At 64.2% G+C, this 23,391-nt stretch overlaps 1 protein-coding gene across 1 annotated transcript; it reads right to left on the reverse strand.

The window, feature by feature from the left end:
* Positions 1-60: 60 nt before the first annotated feature.
* NBEAL2 (neurobeachin like 2) lies at positions 61-21,862 on the reverse strand. The gene is made up of 54 exons (XM_045080639.1): positions 21,672-21,862; positions 21,073-21,161; positions 20,863-20,991; positions 20,674-20,755; positions 20,456-20,580; positions 20,214-20,296; positions 18,126-18,590; positions 17,857-17,963; positions 17,287-17,367; positions 15,804-15,887; positions 15,313-15,411; positions 14,229-14,830; positions 14,012-14,144; positions 13,803-13,922; positions 13,303-13,624; positions 13,000-13,082; positions 12,796-12,888; positions 12,390-12,564; positions 12,126-12,259; positions 11,593-11,752; positions 11,294-11,396; positions 10,982-11,135; positions 10,727-10,885; positions 10,408-10,567; positions 10,147-10,232; positions 9,481-9,987; positions 8,656-8,834; positions 8,401-8,560; positions 8,062-8,199; positions 7,608-7,970; positions 7,373-7,522; positions 7,096-7,253; positions 6,814-6,938; positions 6,589-6,724; positions 5,961-6,121; positions 5,728-5,861; positions 5,545-5,652; positions 5,344-5,439; positions 4,841-4,965; positions 4,605-4,745; positions 4,295-4,425; positions 4,068-4,177; positions 3,840-3,957; positions 3,639-3,736; positions 3,452-3,568; positions 2,717-2,806; positions 2,518-2,627; positions 2,173-2,345; positions 1,968-2,062; positions 1,617-1,733; positions 1,362-1,520; positions 1,137-1,285; positions 645-780; positions 61-549 (listed from the first exon to the last, which is right to left on the reverse strand). Exons 1-54 carry the CDS (start codon positions 21,699-21,701, stop codon positions 448-450), a joined length of 8,244 nt encoding a protein of 2,747 aa, XP_044936574.1. The 5' UTR covers positions 21,702-21,862; the 3' UTR covers positions 61-447.
* Positions 21,863-23,391: the final 1,529 nt, after the last annotated feature.

Here is a 23,391-nt window from a genome sequence, read left to right on the forward strand (position 1 = left end):
GGGCCGGGGGCCTGGGCAGGCGGAGACGCCGCGCGCACGCATACTCGGAGGCGAAGCAGCTACAAAAGTAGGCCAGGTTTATTGCCGAGCGCGGGAGCGCGGGGGGCCGCTTTTAGAGATTAAGGCCACAGCCCGGCCCCTGCTCCACGGGGACGCGGGGTTTGGGAGCCTGGGCTCCCTCCCCACACTGTGCAAAAAAGTGCTGTGCGGCCGCGGAGGCCAGTGCCACACTCCTGGCGGCCCCTCTGCCGGCGAGGGGCGGGACTTCCTGGAGTGAACCGCCCACCAATCCCTGAGTTGGGCGGGGGTGGGGTCCCGCCCACCCCCGGAGCCGGGCCGAGGGCCGCGGCGTGGTCTCCTCCTCCGGATTCCCGCCGACTCCTGGGCGGGGCCTCCACGGGCGGAGGCTGCTGGGGGCGGAGCCTGCGCGGTGGGGCGGGGCGGCTGTCAGCGCGCCTCTCCTGGGTTGTACTCTGTCTCCCCCGAGGACACCTGTGAGATGCGCCTGGAGGACCGCCACAACTTCCGCGCGAACTGGCTGCTGCGCGCCTGGGGGTGGGGTGGGAGGATGTAGGATTGGGGAGAGGTGGGCCGGGACCGTCGCTCCCCACCCCGATCGAGGCCCGCCCTGCCCTTATCCTCACCTCAGAGGGCTGCCCAGCGCCCACCACAATAAGCTTGCCGTCCTCAAGGCCCACGAGCACGTGGCTGCACTCCTTGGTCACAGCCACGCTGCGGATAGGCACCTTCATGAGTAGGGGAGGAGCAGCCGGGAGCAGCCTGCAGGGAGGGAGGGAGGGATCTGAGCTCTCAGCTGCAAGGAGCTTTGTGTCTTCTTTCTCCCGAATTCCCCAACCCCTAGCCCCCATACCCTCTGCATTTGAGGGAGGGCTTAGCTGAAACTCTAAGACATAAAGGGACCTCCCACAGGTGTGTGGCTAAGGGAGGCCCAGGGCAAGATCAACCCACTGGAGAACAAGGGACAGGCCCCGAAGGGGCCCATAAAGGCCATGGGTAGGCCCACTGTGGTAGGGGTGGGGAGATGGAGGGGGGCCTGGGAGGCTAGCACCCTCTAGTATCCTCTGCCAATGACTACCACCCTGCAGGTCCATGAATTCCAACAAAGCGGAACTCACTTGTTCAGGTGAAGGATGTGCAGGGCGCACTGGGCTGTGCCCAGCAGAACAAAGTCCTCTGTCACTGCCAGCGCTGTGGGCTGCTCGACCAGGGGCAATGAAGCCCGTAACTTCCCATTCACGGAGTACAGGTGCAAGGAGTAGGTGACCTGGAAAAAGCAAGATGTGTCTGCAAGGACAAAATCCCAACTACCCTGTTCTTGGCCGAGCACCCCTTTTCCATACCTGAGCCCCTACACGCTCCCACGCTGAGCTCTGTACCACAATCTGGCCCTCAGACCCCAGCACCAGATGGGACACAGGTCCAGGCAACATGGCCCCTGGAGGCCGCAGCGCTGCCACAAACTGGCCACGACGTACGGTGTGGATGATCACAATTCCATCCTGCAGGAAGACAGGGTGCGGAGCATAGGTCTCTAATCTCTGGAGGCACTGCCTAACAAACTCAGCCTCCCCTGGGCGCAGGCACACACCACACACCTCAGATCCAGAAACAGCCATGTCGAGTTCGGTACTGATGGCCACACAGCTCACAGCAGCCTCGTGCCCGTAGAGGACCTGCACAGGCTTTGATGCCAGTCCCACCGAGAAACCACCCTGTGGGGAGCCAGGGCCAGCTCAGGACTGGGGATACCTCACTGCCCTGGCCCGAGAAGGCTGAGGCTCCGGAAAGTGACGGCCTTGTGCAGAGCCAGAGCGCTGGAGGGTTGTGGAGCCCCAGCCTTGCTCACGGTGGCAGAGAGAAGGGCAGGACTGCCAATCAGCTGAGAGGTGGATGGGGGCTGCAGGTGCGGACTACGGGAGGGTCCCTGGGGCTGCCCACCAGCCCACCTCCTGCAGGAGCCGCCACACCATGCATGTGGTGTCCCGGGAGCCTGAGATGAGGTAGATGCCACAGGTGTCCAGTGCGAGGCAGGTCACTACATCTGCATGGGGAGGGGAGGGGGCAAGCGGAACGCAGCGGTCACCCCCTCCCTGGCCGACCAGCCTGCCCTGCATCCCTCCCCCGCCCCCCCAGTTCCGGGGCTGTGCATACCCAGGTGGCAGTGGAGCTGTTTCAGCAGCTTGCCCTTCGGTAGTGCGGTCACTCGCAGGCTGCCGTCCCAGTGGCCACCACTGAACAGCAGCTTTCCATCGGGGGCCACTGCCAGAGCTTGCCCATCCACACCACGGTCTGGCACCCACGGACCGCTCAGCAGTCGTTGCATCCTGACCCAGTGCAGGGGGGGCGGGGGGAGAGGGGGAACAGGGCAGGTGAGACCAGGCTGACGGAGAAGACCCGGGCCCTCAGAGACCTCGGCTGGTCCCTGACCGGGTGGGGCACCAGCTCGGGGGTATGGGGCATTGAGAGCCCACCCTTGCCCACTTCCCTCTGTCCTACTTGGAATTGCCTATGGTGGCATCTTTGCTGAAGCTGAAGTAGTTGTTTATGTTCCGGTCATAGGGTAGCCAGCTGTGGATGCCCAGCAGCCCACTGGCGCTCACGGTCACCTGGGGGCCAGAGGGGGCAGAGGTGGGGCGGTGGAGGGCGGAGTCAGAGCAGGAGTGGAGCTGAGCTGGGGGCTGCGCGGTGCACTTACCAACAGGTCTGAGGAGCCCTGGATGGTGAAGGAGTGGGACTGCCGGTGGGGGACTAGGGCCAGCACCAGGGGCACGCCATCACTGATGACCTGCGGGAGCAGAGCACAGAGCTGGCTCTGCCTCCGTGCTCGGCCGGAAACCCCACTCTCCTGCCTGCCACCTGGGGCACCATTCTTTCCTCTCCTCTCATCCCCAGTGCTCATAGACTAGGGGGTCACAGAGGCAGAGGTCCCCCTGCGACACAGTCGGGAGAGCTCACTGGGCCTTCAGGGAGGCATCTCCAAAGGTGAGGGAGTGACAAGCTGGGACGGACAGGACAGCAGCTCTCTCAGTCTTGACCTTGGTCCTACCAGCCTCTGACTTCACATCCCCCAGCCTGCTGGCAGGAGGGGAGGGGAAACTAAAAAGGTCAAGACTGGGCAGGGGGGGGCTTCTCATGGAGGGATTCCATCTCTGAGGACTGTGAGGGAAATGATTCATGGCCAGACGGCCTTCCTTCTGGTCTCCCTAAGGTTTTCAGAGATGGTTAGGGACTCAACAACTTGTCCCGGCCTCGGCAAAGAAGGCGCCCCCATCCCTGCTCCCCTATCCCTCTCCCGTTACCTCTTTTTCAAAGATGTCTAATATCAGTGACCTTGATTTAGGTTTTCCATCTACCCCCAAGAGGCTGGTAAGGGACAGTGGTGGTAAACCCATTGCACAGAGCGGGATGATAAAGCTCTGCCTCCCCTCACCTCCGCAAAGAAGGCCTTGAGCTGGTCCAGGTGCTGGAAGATGCTAGGTGAGTTAGTGTCCAGACGTGCAAGGCGCTGGGCTGCTTCCTCAGCGGAGAGCCGAGCGGGATGTGGCTCCTATGGACGAGTGACTGGTCAGCACCGCGGCATGGGCATCCCTGACCACGATCCTTTGAGCTGGCCTCACCTTCAGCAGCTGACAAGGAGTCTGCCCGAAATTACTGATGATGCCCTCCAGAGCCTTCCGTTCCCGCTCATCCACCACGTGGTCCAGGTCCACGGCCCCTGGGTAAGGCAGGCAGAGCGGTCAGGACCTGCTCTGTGCTCTCCGCACTCAGCCCCCCGCAGCTGTGCCCTGGCCCCCGCAGGAGTCCGGGGTGCCACCCACCCTCGTAGGTGCAGTAATAGAAGACGTTGAGGGCCTCCTCCGCGGCCGGTCCCCGCTGCTTGTAGCCAAAGATGAGGTCGATCCACTCATGCAGGTGGGCAGACACGTACTCGGACTCCTGGAGGCGGGGAGGCACCCATTAGTCCATGGACGGCTGATACCCCACTCCCCCTGGCGCCCCTCAACCCTGGCTGTCCGCCTGTCCCCTGTCCGTGTTCATCTCCTCACCAGGGCCTGGCGGTGCTGCTGGATGAAGTCCTCGGGGGAGCTGGCCCACGGCGGCAGCACCACGTCACCCACCTTCTCGTTGGTCAGCTGGAGGCAGCCCAGGTCGAAGCCTGGCCCGGAGGACGGGGTCAGCGGTCTCACTGTGCCCTCTCCACGCACTTCCCGGGCCAGGCCTGGCCTGTGCGCTCCGCCCCTGGGGCCTCCCCGCGCCCCCTGCCAGCTCCTACCGTTCTGGTTCTCCAGGAAGTCGGGGAAGTAGAAGAACTCCGGGATGAGCTCCTTCACATCGGCAGGGCTCTCCAGGCGGGCCTGCCAGGCTGCCGCCACTGAGTGGAACTGCCGGTCGGAGCAGTCAAAGCTGGGGGAGGGGCACAGGCCAGAGTGAGGTGGGGACAACTGGGACAAGGAGGGAGAGCTGTAGCTGGGGGCAGGAAGGGAGCCCAGGGGCCCCGGACGCCCAGAGGACCTGCCTCTTTCCCTCCTCCGTGGCAATCCACCCTCACCCCTGTCATCTGCCCGGCAGCCCCTGGGCCTCACCGGCCACTCTGCAGCTGGACGTGCAGGGAGGTGAAGGGTTCCACACGGATGAGGTAGTGCATCACGCCTGCGGCGTTGGAATAGTGGGTGCCGTAGTGGAACTTGTCGATGGTGCCCGCCGGGTCCTCGAAGCTCTCGTACCTGCAGCCACAGTCGGGGTGGGGGGGCGGGGAGTCAGCAGAAGCCCTGCCCTCGCCCATCCCAGCCCCCAAGCCCAGCCTGGCCCACTCGCTCACTTCTCCCTCACGAGCTGGGCATGCTTGGGGTTCACCACACCGATGGGCTTGGACAGGTCCCGGAAGACGGCTGGGTTGCTGAGGTCCAAAGTTGGAGACACGTAGTCCTGCAGGACCCAGGGGAACTGGCCACCCACCCAGGGAAGGAGCTGTGTGAGGGTCCTGATGGCCTCCGTGCCCAGTCTGCCCAGCCCTCACTCTCAGGAAGATGGGCAGAGCCCATGGGCAGAGGGGGAGGGGGCGCATTACCACTTGGAGGGACCACAGGGAAGCAGGCCAGAACAGGTTTCTCTTCAGGGGGCAGGGGGGTAAGGCTTGAGGAGGAGGTGGATAGGGCTCAGGGAGGGGGTGGGTAGGGGCAGGGAACAGAGGCAGGTGTCAGGCAGCACCCACCCCCTACCCGGGCCTGGCTCAGAGCTGGCCCACCACCAGCGCCCACACCAGGCTGAACCAGGGCCAGCAGAGCAAAGGGGCAGGAGTGGAGGTAAGGAGTGGACCCTTACCACAGGATACTGGGACAGGTCGTTGTAGGTTCGCCCTGCAATGGTGTTGAGTTGCATCAAGTACTCGAAGTTGGAGATCTCACGCTGGACCCATTTCTGGGGGGCAGGGGCAGGCCAGAGGTGAGTCCACTGGGCTGTCCATCCCTCCTGTCAACCACAGGGCCTTGGCCTTGCCCCCCCTCCCAACTCGAGGCCTCTCACCTGGATGAGGCCCGAGGCACGCAGCATCTCTTGGGGGGAGCGGCTGCTTAGGTAGCCTTGGCTCGGGGGTCGGAGGCGCAGGAGCAATGAGTATACCTGGTTCCGTACCTGGGTGTGGAGCGGGATGGGTCAGGGCTGGGGCCCGGGGGCCTGGCAAGGGGAGGAGGCTATGGTCCCGCCCACCTTGCAGGGGAAGTTGAGGAAGTAGTTCGCCTGATCAATGAAGAAGAGCTCAAGTGCTGAGCGGCGCAGGTTGAAACGCCGCAGGTGGACCTCACGCAGCTGGGCGAGCGGGCGCCGGAAGTCGTGCCCAATGCCTATGTCAACGGACACCAGGGGCAGCAGTCACTCACCCTGACCCCAACAGACCCCATCCACCCCCTGCCATCCTTCTCAGCAGCCCTAGGAGGACGCACCCTCCTCTGTTTCCACACGCTCAGCGCTGCCATCATAGAAGTACACGTGCTGGGTAGTGATCTCCAGCAGCCCTGGGATCACGGCCACCACTGTGACCAGCTGGCACTCCGCGGAAAGCACCAGCTTCTCATGCTGCTCGTCCAGTTCCGCCGCCTGCATCCTGGGGGCCGGCACTCACTTCAGGCTCCAGGCTCCGGGACCCCCTTCCAGATAAGCCCAAGGACCACACTCTCCTAGCGCCATCAAGTCACGGGGTACAGACTCTTGTGCTTCCCACAGGAAAGGGAGGAACCGTCCAAGGTGCAGTGCCCACCAACCCTGGTCCCCACCCCAAACCTGGGCTTCTATCCCTGGCTTCCCCTGTTCAGCACCTGCCCACTCCCTTGGGCCCCCACACAGGGTGGGTCTGTGTTTCTCAGCCCTGCCCTGGGGTGCCTCATCACTAGCTGCCCATTCAGCTAGACAGCTCTCCCCAACTGCCCACCTGACTCTGGACAGTCCCTGCAGGGTGTTCACCGCCATAACCAAAGACAAAGTAGCTCAGGAGTCAGTCCCATGGGAGGTACGCGCACAGCGGGGTAGATCCCTGCCCCCCGGCTCCCCGGTTCCGCTCCCAGCCACACTCACGCTTTCTCCAGAGCAGCCAGCTCATCTTCGCCCAGCTGGTCTTCCTGCAGCTCCTCGGGGAGGGCACTGACTTTGGCCTCCTTGGTCACCACTAGAGGCAGCGAGGCCTCCTCCGTCGGGGTCAGGGGGGCCTCACCTGCAGAGGGCCCAGGGGTGCTCAGCCAGAGCTGGGCAGGGCTGGGCCTAGGAGCTTGGGCAGATACTGCTCTGGACACACTTTCTCACCCAGGTTGTCGCGCAGAGCACTCGCTTCCAGATGAGGGTTGAAGTGATGGTTGGGCACTAGCTTCAGACGCATGCGCGAGTATGTCTCGGCACTGGACAGCTTCCAGCGTGGAACAGGTGGGTCCCTGAGGATACGTCCGGGATGATGGTCGTGGGTGGGCATGTGCATCCGCCAAAGTCCCCATTCCTCGCCGGTCTCATCCCAAACACAGTCTGGTGGCCCAGGACCCTCCAGCCCTCCCAAGCCCCTCCACCACCAGGCTCCGCCCTAGCCCCGCCCACCTCAGGGCCCAGGCCCCGCAGGGGCTGGAGAGCTGCCGCCACAGGGCCCCCCAGTGCAGCAGAGCGGTGGAGTGTTGCGTGGACTGCTGCTTCAGTGCCGCTGCATAGCGCAGCCCTTCCAGGCGTCCCCGCCTCTGCGCAGGTTCCAGCACCAGGTCCTGCGGGGTGAGGGCAGGGTGGAGGAATGGGTCAGTCCTGCAGCAGGCTTCTCCTCCCACCAGACGTCCTCTGGGCACAGGAGTAGAGCAGCTCCCCACCCTGGCCCCAGTCTGCACACCTGGAAAGCCCGCCGGCTGTGTGCCCGCTCCCGCTGACGCCGCTGTCCACTACTCATGAGCATGTCATAGCAGGCGTTCCAGAAGCCTGACATGAGGTCGTGGCTCTTCGCATAAGTGTCCATTTCGAACTGCGACATGGTGGGCTGCACCTGGAGGACCGGGCAGGGACAGGAGATCAGCGCTCCACGCAGCTCCCCCCACCATTTCTCCTCCCGCACCCCCTCCTCCAGGCACCTGCTTGTCGATGAAGTGGCGCCATTCAGGTGTGGCACAGAAGACCTGGAAGTCCTCGAAGAAGGTGGGGCTGCCGTTGGTCGGCGGCAAGGAAGGCAGTCCCCACTGGAGGCCCAGCAGCCCGTAGGCCCGATCCAGCAGCGTGCGCACCAGGGGCACCAGCCATGAGCAGCGTTCAGTTGCTGCGGCCGCTGCCCCTGGGGGCTCCGTGTCCTCAGTGGTCGTTTTTGACGGGAAGGTGTTCAGCGCCCGTGCCAGTGCCGCCTCCAGCTTGGAGAGCACATAGCAGGCCTCCTCCCGCCGCATGGGCACCGCCGCGGTCTGCAGCAGCCAGTGCAGCTTCACATAGGCCTGGGCATGCAGCTGTGGGGCAGAAAGGGGTGTGGGTGGCCCCAGCCACTCCCCAGGCTCCCCACACCTGCCACTGCCGCACCCCAACCGGCCCTGGGCTCACCTGCGGGTCCTCCAGCAGGATGTAGCCAAGCACTAGGCGCAGGCCAATCTGGGCCATCTCTCGGAGATCCGCCATGCCGTTGGCCAGGTGCGGCCAGGCCCCCAGGCGGTCCAGCAGACTGCACACGCCCTCGAAGAGCTGCAGCCGGGCGTATTCCAGGCCGCCATCCACAGAGCGGGCCAGCAGCCCGTGGGGAAGGAGGAAGGTAAGGTTTAGGCTGGGCGCCAGGTGGGGTTTGCCGACACAGACCACATTCTGAAGCACCCGCACGCTCGTCCCCCTCCTGGACCAGACGCCCACGGGCTCACGTATGGCTCCCAGGCCTCTGAGCTAGCGTACCTTCTCACTCCACAGCTCCTGGTTCCCGTGGCCCTCCGCACACAGGAAGTCCTGCAGCAGGCGTAGCAGCCAGAGCGCCTGCTGGGTGAGGCTGGCCAGGACCCCCACGGGGGCCTCCTTGATGTCGGTCAGGGCTGACTCCAGCATCATCTCCAGAAGGCTGGGGATGGATGACAGACTTGGGCGTCTGTCTGACTGCCTTCTTCACCCGCGGGCTTCCCGGAGGCCCCTCACCCTCCCGACTGGCCTCCTCACCTGCGCTTGATGCAGTCGGGCGGCCGCACGAGCGTGGCTGAGGCCCCCAGCTGGGTGAGCACTGAGAAGACCTGGCCGCGCTCCCGCCATGCGGCCTCGTCGCTGCCTTCCACGCCACGCCACGTCACCGAGAACAGCACATTGGTGAGCAGGTTGCACAGTTCCTCCTCGGAGGTTTGCTGGGGGCACAGGTCGGGGGTGTGGGCCGGGGAGGAAGGGGACTGCTGACTCTCCCGCTAGCCTTGCTGAGCACCCCTTGCCGACCACTCCCTGGTGTCCGTACCAGGAGGGACAGCCTTCAGCCAACAGACAGGCTGGGGCCTGGAAGAATGGTGGAGGGGCCTTAGCCGCTGCCTGAATCCCAGGGAGGACCCTGGGGTCTCAGGGATTCCTCAGGGTAGAGAACGTATGGTTCACAAAATTACCCCATAGTTCTCACTGGCCCCCAGAACTGTCCTGGAATCCTCTAGAAGAATGCCACAGTATAAGCAGAAACCCATCCCCAAATCCGGAAACACAAGGCAGATCCCTTAGAGCGATGCTGCTCATGGGCTCTGTGAAGTCTCTGCCCTGCAGGCTCTCTTGGGGACTCCCCAAAGCCTGGCTGGTGCCCCCACTCGGGCTTGGCATCATTTGTCCTGTTCTGGGACCCCAACCAGGAACACAGCTGCGGACGAGAGCTCCCGAGGGGGCAGCAGCGGGGCCGACCGGCGGCTATAGCCCTGATGTCCGATAGGCCCTCACCTTTGGAAAGGTTATACTGCCTGCCTGGGGTCCCAGAGGGGTCCCTCAGAGCCCGGCAGTGGCAGAGCGGGCCCGCCTCACCTGAGGGTTGCTGGTGTTTGAAGTATCGTCCCCACTGATGGTGGGCTCCGGGAGGCTGCCGTCCTCTAGCACGTTGGAGAGACTGGAGCTGTGGCGGCCGTGGGCCCCAGGGAAGGGCCGGGGCCCATCCAGAGGGGAAGGGGTGCCAGGCTGGCTGGCGGGAGTAAGAGTGCCGCTGCTGCCGCCGCCGGTGTTGCACGACCCCACGCTGGCCCGTTCCAGGCCCAGGTCCAAGGGTGTACAAAACGGGGAGAGAGCGTGGTAGAAGGCGTCAGGGTCAGGGCTGGGGGTCTCCGAGGGGAGGAAAACGTCCGAAGTCTCAGGCGACTCAGTGGGCGGCTGGCATAGGGCTGGGTCTGGGGAGGTGGGTGGCTCTGGGGAGAAGGGCAGGGGACTGCCAGCTGTGGCCGCCTCCAGGACGTATAGCCGGGTCAGCACGTCCTGCCAGCCAGCCTGTCGGGCCAGCAGCCGCACTATGTCTGGCTGTCCGTAGATGAGGTGGAAGAGCTGCCGGGCCAGGGCACAGCCAGTAAGGGACGCGGCCAGCGCTCTGCCCCTGGACTCCCACCCCAGGGCCTTTGCAAGGGAGCCCCCTCACAGGCAGGTAAAGCAAAGCCCCCATGGTAGAAGCCCCATCCTCCTCAAGCTGTCTCCCCCCATACCCACCTGGCGACAAATGTCCAGGCGGACGCTGAGGTCAGCCTGGAGGGACAGCTGTACCACAGCCAACAGATCTGAGAGATTCAGGCAATCTGGAAGGATGGCCAGAGAGGCCCTGAGGGACTGAGCACAGGCGGGGGACCTCGCTTCCCCGCTGGCCCAGCCTCAGCCCCTGTGCCCATGCCCTTCCTCTATCTATCTGCCCTGTTTCCTGGTCCCGTATCGCCCTTCCACCTGACCTGCCTCCTGGCCCTACCCAGGTGGTACCTGCTCCCAGGAATAGCCTGTAGAGGCCCTGGCAGAGCTGGGGGGAAGCAGCCCCCTCCGGCAGGCAGGCGACGAGTCCCTGCAGACCGTACTCTCGTAGCCGGAGGCGCTGGCGGCTCCGCTCAGGTAAGCGCTCGTTCTGCTGCAGTTTTCGCAGGATCTGGGGGTGGGGGGGTGACATAGAGGGTTGTCCTCATGGGGAAGGAGTGACTGGAGCAGGGGAAGTCACCACGCAGGTCTTTGGCTCCAAGGGACCTATTCTACCTCCCTGGTAGGTGGGGCCATGGCAAAGGGAACACGAGGCGCAGGCCAGGTGTACCTTGCAGACCCGGTCAGGCACCAGGGGCCGTGACCTCGGCCGGACCAGCAGAGCCAACAGCACCTCAAGGTTCCCTGGCTCCACGAGGAAGACGGCCAGAGACTCCTGTGCCGGCGAGCCCTGCAGCAGCGCCAGGAACAGGTCCAGGGCTCCCACCACCTGGGGATCCAAAGTCTCCTTGTGGGCGGGCCACTCCCCTCGACACGGTCCACAGCCCACCCCGCACCCAAGCCCCCCCCCAAGCCTCCAGCCTACCTGACCATCATCATTGGAGGCCACCAGAAAGCTAAGCACCACCTGCATGTCCTCCGCTGCTGAGCTCCGAACCAGGAACTCCCGCACCAGGCCCAGGAGCGAAGTCTGCACTGTGCGCACGTCGTCGGCCACTAGGGGGAGCTCCCGCGGCGGGCTGGGCCGGTACCAGCAGGCGCAGCCACCGAGGGCCAGGAGAAGGCAGGGGAACCGAGGGGAGAGAGCAGGCAGGTGAGCTGGGGGGACCGAACCCCATCCCCAAGACCAGAGGCTGCTGTGTCAGGCCCACAGCTTGTCCGCCCCCACCGGCCTCACCTGTAATGGGTGCGCAACGCGTCCAAAATGAACTGGACCCCGTACTTCTTCCGTAGCTTCTGTCTGTGCTCCCGGACGATGCTGGACATGTACTGGATGTGGCCTGGATGGGCGTCATCGGAGGACTCAGGCTCCACCCCTCCTGAGCTGGGCCCCTTCTGCTGTCCCTTCAGGACAGGGCCACATCCCCCAGGGTCGAGCTGTTCCCTCAGATGGCCCAAGGCGGGGTTCTAACTTCTTGGAACCTCTACCCCCACCTGTGCCCGCTGGCATCCCCCCACCCAAGTCCCCACACCCACCGAGGCGCACGGCAAAGTCACTGGGGCTCCAGAGGTGGAAGTGGAAGAGCACGTGCTGGTAGAGCAGGTAGAGGAGGGGCCCGCCGCCCTCTGCAGCCACCTGCTCCATCAGCAGCTGCGCAGACATGAGCACGTTCATGTCCATGGCCCAGCTGGGGACCTGGAGTGGAAGGAGGCAGTGTGAGGCGGCAGGCCCGGGATGGGTGCCACTGAGCCCCCCCCCCCGCCAGCATCCACCCTGCCCCGCACAGGCAGACGGAAGGAGCATCCTGCCTGTTCTAAGCCTTTTCGTGGCTCCCCACTGCCTCCGAGGGGCAAGCTCCCCAGCCTACTGGGTGGGTCCCTTGCCCCAGTGGGGTGCTGGTACTTCTTTGGCCAAACCCTGCCAAGCGTGGCAAGGCCCTGCTCAGATGCCAGCCCCTCCCCCAGGAGGCTCTCCCCGACAACATCAGGTTCTCCTTCTTAGCTCCCCAACGCTGTCCCCGCCACCAGACAGGGCCAGCCGCGCCCCCGTCCCCCGTCACCTGCCCCACCTTGCGCAGGAGGGCTCCAATGATGGCCGGCCCCTGGCACTGCACCAGGCTCTCCTGGTTCCCCACATGGCCCTGCAGGAAATTCCGCAGCATCAGCAGGAAGGCAGCCACGGCATTCCTCTCCATGCGCACCTCTACCGGCCACCAGGAGGGGGACAGAGGTATGTCAAGGGTCTGCCAGCAGCAGAGGCCATAGGCACTCCAGCCTCCTTATCACGCCAAGAGTCCCTCACCGCCCTAACCCAGGCGCCAGGGCCACTTTACCTGAGGACTTGCCCAGTGGGAGAAGCAGGCCCTGGGTATTGTGGGCGGAGGTCAGCTCAGGCCCCACGAGGTCATGTGTCTCAGCTGGACCTGCCTCGGCCTCCTGGGGCTGGGAGGCCACTCGCTCCAGCAGGGGCAGCAGGGCAGCCATGCCTCCCACACAAGTCACCACATCCTAGGGGAAGGGCTGGCTGTGGGAAGGCAGCTCCCAGCCACTTCCCGCCCCACTCCACCCCAGATGACCTTCCAGTCTGGGAAGCTGGGTCCAGGGGACTCTGGTTCTCTTGAGCGGACCTCCCCTACCGACCTTGCAGGGCACAGTGTGGCTCCCCAGCCCACCCTGCACTCACGCGTGCCCATGCTAGTGCCCCCAGCACCCTTGGCACGTGCACGGGTGCACACGCACCTTCACATCCCAGGTCTCCACCCTGTGGCCCGTCAGGCGGCCATCCAGCCCATGGCCAGGGGACAGGTCCAGGCAGATGTTGTTCCTACAGGCCTGGGGGCGGGGCGTGGGCGGGAGGCAGGGTCAGTTAGAAGTGGAGGTGGCACAGGAGTTGGGGGGCAGGGGAATATAGCAGGGCTGAGCCAACTGCCCCCCACCCAATACCTGAGGTGAGTAATGGAGGAGCAGCTTGGTGCTAAGCTCGTGCAGCTCACCCTCGGGCTTGAAGGGTGCCATCTCCTTGGGCCCTGGGGGGTGGCCAGGGGGCTTCAGACCTGGCTGGGTGTCTCACCCCACGCCATCCAGAGCCTGCTATATGTCAGAGGACATACACCCCCAGGAACGCCTTCTCCCTCCTGGACCCCTAGTTTCCAGCCTGGACCCTGAAGGAACCCCCAACCCCCAGGTAGGAGCTGGGCCAGGGGCAGGGCGCGGGGGTGGGGTGGGGTGGGGGGTGGTGCTGCATACCTAAGGTGAACAGGGCCCGTAGGGCCGGCGCGGGCAGGGCTTCATGGAAGATGGCCACGGCCCCCAGCTCACCCTCCAGGGACGTAGGGCTGCCCCACCGGGTGTCCTGTGTGCCTGCAAGGGTGGAGCTGATGCTGCCCTCCTGCAAGGGGGTCACCAGCCCGGACCCCCAGCCAAGCCCTGCAGTGGCCGGGACCGACTGTGAGCGGGAGAGGGAGGGGTGAGGGGGCGCCAGGGCTGTGGGGACTGGTGGCGTAGGCAGCCCCGTGGTGGTGGTCGTCGTGCGGTGCCCAGCGGAGCCAATACAGCAGGAGGAGAAAGGCTGCGGGGCCGGGGTTGGGCAAGTGGTCAGATCACAGCGAAGCCCGGGGTTCCGCCTGCATCCAGTTCCTCACACGGACCCCTGTGGCCACGCGGACCCCAGAGGCCGGAGTCCGAGGCCCCACCGCATCCAAGATGCCCCGGCTACCCCAGGCCTCCCCAAACCCTGCCTGGCACACCTCACTGAGGGAGGGGCAGCGAAGGGCTGCCGTCTGGACCAGCTGGCCGTCTTTGTAGACGTGGACCAGGTTCTGGCTGAAGGGCCGGCGCCCAGGCACATGGACAATGGCCACGCAGTGCTAGAACAGAAGCCTCGGCATCAGGCTGGTGCTTGGGGTCTCCTCCACCCCCCACCCAGGCCATCCGAGCGGATGAGGGAGAGGCTCACCCAGGCGGAGTCAGCAAAGGACACTTCAGGCAAGCTCATGGTCAAGTACTCCTTCCGGGTGCACACGGCCACCACCAGTGTCCCAGCCGCCGTGAAGAAGGCCTCGAACCCTGAGCCGCTGCTGGTGAAGAAGCTGGGGACAGGCGGTGCCAGTTAAACCTGCGGCTTTCCTGCTCAGCCCTACGGCACCGCACCCCGCTCCCTGGCTATCACCCACCTATAGAGCTGCTTTCGCTGGAGTGGCCGGGAGGGGGCTGGGGCAGGGGCCGCAGCTGCGGGGTACAGACAGATCCAGGCATGGAAGGTGAAGCCGGGTCCCGGCCAGCGCTGCACGGGGGGCACCATAATCCCCGCCATGCTGGGCGTGAGATCAAAGTAGTGCAGGGCTCTCGCGGGGCCCTGGCGCCGGGCCATGCCTGACAATGCACGGATGATGGCCCCCGCGTGTCTGGCCTTCCCAGCCTCTGTCCCGCTGGGCTCCGAGTCCAGCGCTGGTGGCGGGCGCAGCAGACGGCGCAGCTCCAAGGGCCTCAGGGACACTCGGCCCAAGGCTTGCAGCAACGCCAGAAGCTGCTCTTGGCAGTGGGCCCCCAAGGCGACCCCGGCGGCGAGGGTCTCCAGCAGGTGGCCCACCAGACCGGCCTGCACACAAGTGCCCCGGCTGGCAGGGCAGCTGTCACAGAGCCAGCGGAGGTGCTGCGCGAGGAAGAGCCGCAGCTCCGCCGTGGGCAGGGCGGGCAGCCACTGCATCAGCAGAAGCACGGGCTGCTCATTGACAATCGGTGGCGGTGGACATCCACTGTGGTCACCTTCCACAGCCTGGGGGTAGAGAGCACGGGATGGTTCCTGGGGCAGCTGGTAGGTGACGGGAAGGGCTGCCCTGCTGGCCACGGGACCTCCATGGCTCAGGGTGTCGGCCTCCAGTGCTGGAGGGCAATGCGTGCCAATCTGTCCTGCTCATGCAGGTCGCAGCTCGGGGGAGACAGAGGCGCGTGGGCACGTGGCACTATTTACACCAGGCTTCTGGCACCGTTAACCCCCTGAGCCCTGGCTTTGGGTCCGGGGTGGCCTCAACCCCAATGGCCTGTTCCGGGATGATCTGGGGTGGGGGCGTGGGGGTGTCTCACTCCCCTGCACTGGATCTTCATCCCAGGGACACGGACACCTTGGTCGGGCCACGGGTCGCACTACATAACACCCATGGCCAACAGAGCCCCCAAGGTGGAGGGCTCACCCTCCATGGGAAGCCTGACTCGGTGCTGACCACCCCTGGGACCTCAAACCCACGCCTTGGACCTCACCATGTTGAGGAGCTCCTGCAGCAGCCTGCGGGTAGGGGGGCCATGGCTCTGCAGAACCTCGAGCAGGTGCGGGTAGCCGATGCGCTCCTTAAACACCTCCTGGGCAGGAGGAAGGGAGCACATAGGTGGGCCCCCAGGGCAAACCCAAAGCCCATGGAAATCCCAGAAGAAGGAGCATCTTTCAGGGCTCCCCCACCTGGCTCTGCCTCCGGGTCACAGTGCTGGCGAGGGCAAGAGCTCACGGATGGCTGCGGGGGTAAGGGTCCCCTTGGAAGGCTGTAGATGGTGGTCAACCCCCAAGTATCCTCCCCAGTCCAGCCCCGACCCCAGAGATCCAGCTGCCAGCTCTGACCTGCACCCCACAGGGCAAAACGCCTGCCCCCTCAGCTCCGTTACTCTAACAGCCATCAGCCAGAGCTGTTCGGGGGACATGCGGTCAGTTTAACCCCCCACTCCACACCCCTCTGGTAGCCAGACTGCAATGTCCTCACCTTGGCTGAGGAGGAGCCGCTCATAATGGAGGTCAGCACTCGGACCACGTGTACTACGATGGCGTCTGTGTCCTGGTCCAGAACCTTGGGGTGGGGTGGGGTAGGGTGGGGAGTCAGCAGCAGGGGTGCCAATGTGTCACAGCTGGCAGCCCCCTGCTCCTGGTGTAGGGCCAGGAGCAGGTGCCCCAAGGCACATTGCTGAGCTGGCTGGAAGCCTTGGGAGTGGGGTACCGGGCCTTCTACTCCTTGCTCGTGCTACTGTGACCCTCACCCTGACCCCAGGGCCCTCTCTGAGTAGCTTGGCCAGACCCCTTTGACAAAGAGGCCAGGGAAGAAACCAAGACCCTCACCGTGACAGATAAACAGGGGACCCTCTCACTGTACCTCTTCTGTCGCTCACTGCTCGGCAGGCTTACAGGCCTCAGTCCCCGCCCGTCCCCACCCAAGCTAGACACACACATGCAGGCAAGTGCTCCATCACCCATGATGATTGACGGGGGGGGGGGGGGGGGGAGGATCGAGGGACAACCAATCACAGGAGGTTAGAACCAGAAGAACCTTCGAGACCTTTGAGTCCTACCCTCCCCCTTGCCCCTAGATGCAGGTGAGGGCACTGAGGCTCACCCTGGCTGAACCCGATCGCTGGAAACAAGCCGTTCACTTGCCCTGCCCCACCCCTGGGAATGGGCTTCGAGAATGTGTCCCCAGCTGCCAGACTGCTAGGCTGTAGTACCCTGGCTCCATGGGGCCTGACTCTCCCAGCGACCTCGCACAACCTCCTTCCCCTCCCCAGTCCTCAGTTTCCTATCGATGAAAACGAGGGGGTCTCACCCGCCTTGTCTGCTTTGTGGAAAAGTAGATATGCAGGCTCTCAGAAAACAGGTTAAAGCAGCAGCCACAGGGGCTGCCTCATGAGGACAAAGCCAGAGGCCCCTCAGGGTTGGGGCCCAGGCAGTAAACCCCCTGAGAGAGGGTTCTCCATGCGAGCCCCTGACAGCTTGCTGCCTCTTCCAGCTCCCGTGCCAGGTGAGGCAGGGAGACATCATAAGGGGATGAGGGACTCCCAGGGACCTGCTTAAGGCCGGCACAAAGAGCCATGGAAAGAAGTGGACCCATGTGTGGGAACCTCCTTTTCTATCACAGTCATGTCCCTTAGTATCTGGACTTCAGTTTCCCCTTCTGGGAATGGGGGGTGGGTAGGTGGTTGAGTTTCGAAGGTTCCTTCCAGCTTGGCAAAGCCAAACCCTAGCTCCCAATACTAATACTGGGTAGGGCACAGATCACTCCTGCCCATTCCCTTGAAGCAGCGTCTGGAAGGTGGGTGAAACAGCATGGGGGATCCAGCCCCATTACTAGGCCACCGCAGGCCTTACACGTATCTGCTCGTTCCCCCTGCACAGGCAGGAAGGGCTCAAAGAGGGAGCCGCAGGGGGTGGGTGCCCAAGGAGGTGAGTGCCTGAGCAGGTCAGCCCCAAGGTGGTACCTTCTGGACATCGGGCTCGGTCAGTAACCGGGTAGCCAGGTCACTGTCCCCCTCAGGGGGCGCCCGGGCCTGCAGGTACAGCTGTGGGGAAGGGGGAGGGCACAAGGTGGAAGAGGCAGAGGAGAGAGAAGAGGAGGAAGATGGGGAGAGGGGGGGTTAGAGCGGGACCAGGGGCAGCTGCCAGGGTTCTGCCCCGTGGGAAGGCTATGTGTGCCCTGACACCCAGGCAGAGAGCCCCACCAGGCACTGAGGAAGTCAGGGATCCGAGAGCTGCCCATGCTCAGAACAGACCTGGGTCTGGGGACAGGGCAGGTAAGTGGGCAGGAGCAGGGACTATATCTAAAACAGCGGGCCCTCCTCCTGCCCCTGGCCTTGGGGCGGGAGAAAGGGGGACAAGGGGCCAGGGCAGCTCCTGTCCTTCCGCCACATCCCTCCTCCTATGGGGTGCAGAGCCATCCCGAGCCTCAGGCCACCCTGCTCGCCACAGACCGCCCCAGCCCAGTCCAGCCCAGCCCAGCCCAGGACGGGCAGCCCCCACGAGGGATTCCCCAGCCTCTGGGCCCCGCCCACCTTGCTGTTCTGGATGAGGCGAGTAAGGTGTTCGAAGCAATTGTTGCTCAGGAAGGTGGCCTGCAGCACCGGCCGGTCCTCGCACGCCAGCATCCGGGGGATGGCGTCTGCAGACGGGTCTCCGGTCAGCCCCCCAGCTCCATCCCATCAGCGACCCCGCCCACTCAACCTCTCGCCTTCTTCCCACGCTGCCCGGTCCTGCCTTCCGTCTGCGCGTGGACCTTCCCCGGCCGAGCCACCTCCCCAGGAGCCTGGGGGCCCATACCCACCGAGCATGCTGACCCGTAGGGCGACAAGGGCCTCTTCGGGGCCTGGGTTTGGGCCCGCTGGCCAGTCGGCATTAAGGATGCGGAAGTAGCCCTCAAGCAGGGTGCGGAGCTCTGGCCCACGGGGGGGCGTGCGGCTGGCATGCAAGACATGTACGGCCCCCACGAGCGCCTCCAGCGCCAGGGGCACCAGGCGGGGGTCCTGCGCCGGCCCATGGTCCCAGCCCCGTACCACACCCAACAGGCCCTGCACGGAGCCAGCGCTCACGGCCATCTGCCCGTTCTCCTGCAGGTGTGGGCAGAGACGGCAATGGTCAAAGGGCTTGAGCAGCAGAGCCCCTGAGGTGGCCGCCCTCTGGTTCGCAGGCTCCTCCGGGCTTACCTTCCCTCCCGCGAGGATAGCCCCGAACAGGTGGACGAGGCGAAGCAGCAGCATGGGGGGCAAGCCATCTGCCCCCTGCAGGCTCTCTGGATAGGGTGGGTGGGCAGGACAGGACGACGTCACCAAGCTTGCAGGGGACTACCCAAGAGGGAGGTGCCCTGGGGTCGGGGGAGAGGACTGGGATGTCCCGTGTGAGGGGAAAAGACCCCGTTCTGTCCTTGGGGGTCTAAAATGTCACGGCTCTCTGCTAGGGAGGTCTAGGGAAGACATGGCCCTTCTTCGGGGAGCTTGAAGGCCTGTGGTCCTGCCCTGAAAGCCTAGCCAGTCCCCCAGATCTTTAACCTCCAAAGCAGGGACCCCAGGGTAGGCAACACACACCCCCACCCCACTTCCCCACGGCAAGCCAGAGTTGAGCTTCTCAGATACAAAGCTGCTCCCGCTACCCTGCGACGGTTGGAGCTTCCTGTGACCTGTTCTGGGGACCTCGCTGTATCTACCGTACAGATGCCCCCCCAACCCCCACCCATGCCCCCGATGGGGACTTCTAGGGGCTTTCACAGTCTCCCATGTGGGAGGCCCACCTGGCTCTGCTCCAGCCAAGCTGGACAGGATGCCAGGCCACAGACTGAAACTCACAGAGCAGAAGGGACCAGCCCTGGGTCACATGAGTGGTGTGTATGGTGGGGGATGGGGGCAAGAGCAGGGCTCACTAGATTCGGGTGGGACGGGCTGGGACAGCTCCTTGGGCAGAGGGCATCCGAGCTGAAGCCCAAGAATGCAGGTGGTCTGGGAAGTGACAGGAAGCAGTAGGGAAAGTCATGGAATAACAGTGCATTTCAGGAGGGAGAGGACAGGGTGCAGAGAGCAAGTAGGACTGGAAAGGGAGGCCAGTAGGACTGGAAAGGGACTGATGGCAAGAGGAACAAAATCCAGTCTATTCTGCAAAGAGCACTCAGGTTGTGGGAGAACGGAGGCAGGAGCTCCTGGGGTGTGTGTGTGGGGGGGCGTGTCTCCCCTTTTGGAGTCGTGGCCCCTGCTCCAGACCCCAGGCCTGCAGCAACATGGCACACCCCAGTGACACTTCCACACCTTCTGTGCTAACAGGCCACCACCTCACCAAGCCTGGTCTGCCCCAGTCCACAGCCATCCTGCCCTGTCCCATCTAAAGTCCTGGCCAGCCACCCTCGGATGAGAGGGAAAGAGGGGACCGGAGAGAAGAGGGTCCCCAGGGGCCAGAGGTGGCCAGAGATGTCCTGGGGGTCGGCTTGTCCAAGACCACGGGAGCAGGAAGCAGAGTCGGTGTAGACATTGTCTAAAGGAAGGGTGCAGCCTCCAGGGGGAAAGGGATCAGACTGGGGAGTTTTAAGAAGGTCCAGATCAGAGTGCGATCCCAGGGGCTTCTCAGACCCAGGAAGCAGGAGGGAAGAGGGAAGGGAAACTGCTCCCCCACCTCATGGAAGGCCTTCACTCCCGCCGGGAAGAGAAATCACTCATTGTGCCCAGACCTGCCCTTTCTTTCCTCTCTGGCCCCGAACTCCCTCGCCCCTGGAGGCCTCGTCAGTTTTCCGTGGTGCTCCCAGCCCTGCTGGCTGCCACCACTAAGGGCATCCCGCCCCTGTGGCCACTGGGATGGGGAACTGCAGGAAGGGGCTCAGGTCTGGGGGTGGGGCCAGGTGGGGGCCCCCGAAGGGGCAGGGGCGGGGCCTGACCTCGGAAAAAGGCGCTGAATTCACAGGGCAAAGCCGCTGGAGGGAACTTGTACTTGCTCTTCTCCTTGGAACTGATGACTTCCCTGGGGGTGGGGGTGGGGAATGGGCAGGGGCCCGGGTGAGGCCAGGCACTGCACCCTTGCCCTGGCCATCCTCCCGCACCAGCTGGGCCCCCTGCCACCTCCAGACCCCGGCCAGAGAGGCCACCCTCAGTGGGTCCTCTGAGGTGGGCTGGCTCTCACCCACTGTGCTGGCGCCGCCAGGTCTGGTAGGGGTCAAAGAGGCCCTCACAGAGAAGCAGGGCGTGCAGGGCCACGTTCTCCAGCAGCAGCCCACGGCCCTCCTGTGATGCTGGGGTTCCTTTCAGCTGGAGGCATGGGGAGAGGGCGGAGGGGGTTCGCTGGGCCCTGGACACCGCCTACCACCCCCCACCCCCGCCCCAGGCTAGAGCCCACCTCACCTCTGCCATCAACCGGGTCAGCAAGGCCAGCACCCGGGGCAGTAGCACCTGGCCCCAACCGGCCTCTACATTCTCCAGGTTCCTGGGAGGGAATGGGGAGAGAGGTCCCGGGGGTACAGCAGCCCCACCTCCGGCCCCCACCCCGCTCCCAGCTGCCCACCCCCCCCAGAGCAGGAAGCAGGGACCCACCTGCAGAGGACGATGAAGAGCCTGAGCAGCAGCAGGGCTTGCTCCAGGTCCCCCGCGTCCAGCTGCTCGGCCAGGACATGCAGCGCGTCCAGGGGCAGCAGCGGTACCTCGGCACCCGCCTCCTCCGGCCTGCAGGGAGGGGGTCGCTAGGGCACCACGGACCCTGTCTCCCAGCGCCGGTCCCCGCCCTCCAGGTAGATCCAGGCTCACCTGCGTGGCTCCAGAGAGGACAGCGAGATGCTGTTCTCGAAGGCACCCACGAAGGCCTTCAGCCACTGCTGCAGGTAGCCCAGGTCCTTCTGTGGGGGAGGGGCGGGGGGCAACAGGGGTGGGGGCAGACCAGGGGCCGTGGACAGGGTTTGGAGGCGGGGCAGTGTGGGAGGACAGAGGGAGGGGTGGGTAGGGGAGGAGAGAGGACAGGAAGTTGGAAGGTCAGCCGGAGAGGGCTGTCCTGCACATTGACCTCTCTCCCAGGACCCCTGTCTGCTTTTCCCAGTCTCCTAGTCTCTGCTCCCACCTCCCTAACCCTTGGGGATTCAGGCAAGCCTGACATGGGGCTTTGGTGTGCACACTCCTGGGATGGGGCCATGGCCCACACTGATGCTGGGGCTGAAGGCTTTCCACCCGCCAGCCACCCGGATCCAAAGCCTTGGGCTGCCTTCTCCCAGCTCAGCAGCCACCACCTCCAGGAGACCATGCTACACGCACACCATGGGCCAGGAGGACCATGCACATGCACATTCCCCACACAAACAGGCAGAATGCCCTACCTCACCCTGGGAACCTAATGCCCCACCCTGGCTGGTTACCTGGACCCCAGGCCCCAAAGCTGGTTCCATGGGCAAGAGGGGCAGCGGCTGAGCCCGAGTTTGGGCGCCCGCCGCCAGGGAAACTTTGGTGTGAACGGGAAACGTCCCCTCCCGCCCCGCCGGAGCAGGAAGCGCAGAGTCACGGTGGGGGAGGAGGGCTGCTTCCTCCCGGCAGACCGCAGGGATGTGGGGGGGCCAGCCCCACCAGGGCACCCAGGGCCCTTCAAGAGAAGCAGTGAGGGACCTGGCCCAGCACCGGGGGCGGGGCCTGGAGTGCAAAGGGGCGGGGCCACACTGCCCAGGGTGGGGCCTGTGGACCAGAGACTCGTTTTTTCTGGCATGAGGTTCCATCTTGGAGTTTCCACACCTGCTGCTATAGAACCCTTCGTTCAAGGCACCCACAGCTCCCTGACCCCAGTCCAAGCCTCAGGCCTAGGGAACACCATCGATGTGGAGGACTCGGTCATACCTTTGTCCTGGCCCCCCTTCCCTGTGTCTTGGCCTTCCTGCTTGGCTCTACTGGTCTCTACTCCCAGGAGAGAGTTGAGTACATCCTAGCCTAGCCCCGGTCTGTTCTACCCTATAAGCACAGAATGGGTGGTGGTCTGGAGCTCTTTCTCCCACCCAGCCCTCCTTCCCTACCTGCTGACCTCATCTGCAGCTCCCCCAAACCAGCTGAGCCCAAAAGGCACATTTCTTTTCCAGGGGCAGGGGGTGGGGCAGGGACCAGACTGCAGAAGGCCGGAGGGGTTAAGGGACACATCATAGGTGCTGTGTCCCCAGTGCCACGCACCTCAACTCAAGGTCTTCCAGAACTACCTTGGGTGGTTGACTCCTCTCTGCTCCTTTTGGGTGGTAGGCTCCTGACCTCAGGGTAGGGACTGAATGGGCCCCAGGGAAGGGGTTAGACCCCAGCAGACTGGGCCAGGTCCACAAGAAACCGAGGCAGAGCAGCCCTCACCCTGTGGCTGGGCACCTTCCTTGTGCATTTGTCACAGATCGGAGGCCTAGGCAACTGAGGGAAGGGTTGGGGCCATGGAGGTGCCAGATTTGAAACAACGCCAGACCTTTGTTTTAGGCCTGGGCCACTCATGTTGCTGACCAGCCGGTCCGAGCTGACCACGTGGCCTCTGCCTCAGTGACCCCACAGATCCTGGTCTAGCTTCAAAAATGGCCCAACACTATCTGCCACCTTCTACCCTCAAACCACCCCCGTCAAGCCATAGACATGTCTCACCTAAAATATAAGTTCATTTTGCACCCCCTTCCATTCTACTGAGTACCTGAAAGCCCAGATTTGACCATGTCCCTCCACCCTGGCCTGAGGATAAGGCCTGAACTGAGCTTGGCATTCCAGGTCCCGAGTCTGATCACAGCTGCTTCTCCAGCCTCTCCATCTGAGTCACATCCTCTAGTCCAGGCCTCTGTCTATCCTAGGCCCCACTGCCGTCCGTGGCTTTGGGCGTTTGATACTTAAGCAGGAGCCTCCCTACCTCTTCATGACCATCACCTGGTTTGACTCTTCCACAACTTGGGTGGGCCCCTCAACACTCTGCACACCCTAACTTTCTGTCCCCAGAACCACACCCACGGCCTGTCCAGCAGGTCCAGGCTGGGCTGGGTTCAGGGCTGCCCCTGAAGGGTAGCCCTGGGTTCAGGGTTCAGGCGGTCAAGGTAGCCTTCTGGGCTCTGGGAGAGCACGAGGGGTCTCTAAAGCATG

The sequence above is a fragment of the Mustela putorius genome, unplaced genomic scaffold (assembly GCF_011764305.1).
Source record: "Mustela putorius furo isolate JIRA1106 unplaced genomic scaffold, ASM1176430v1.1 tig00000095_pilon_pilon_pilon, whole genome shotgun sequence".
Taxonomy (NCBI): domain Eukaryota; kingdom Metazoa; phylum Chordata; class Mammalia; order Carnivora; family Mustelidae; genus Mustela; species Mustela putorius.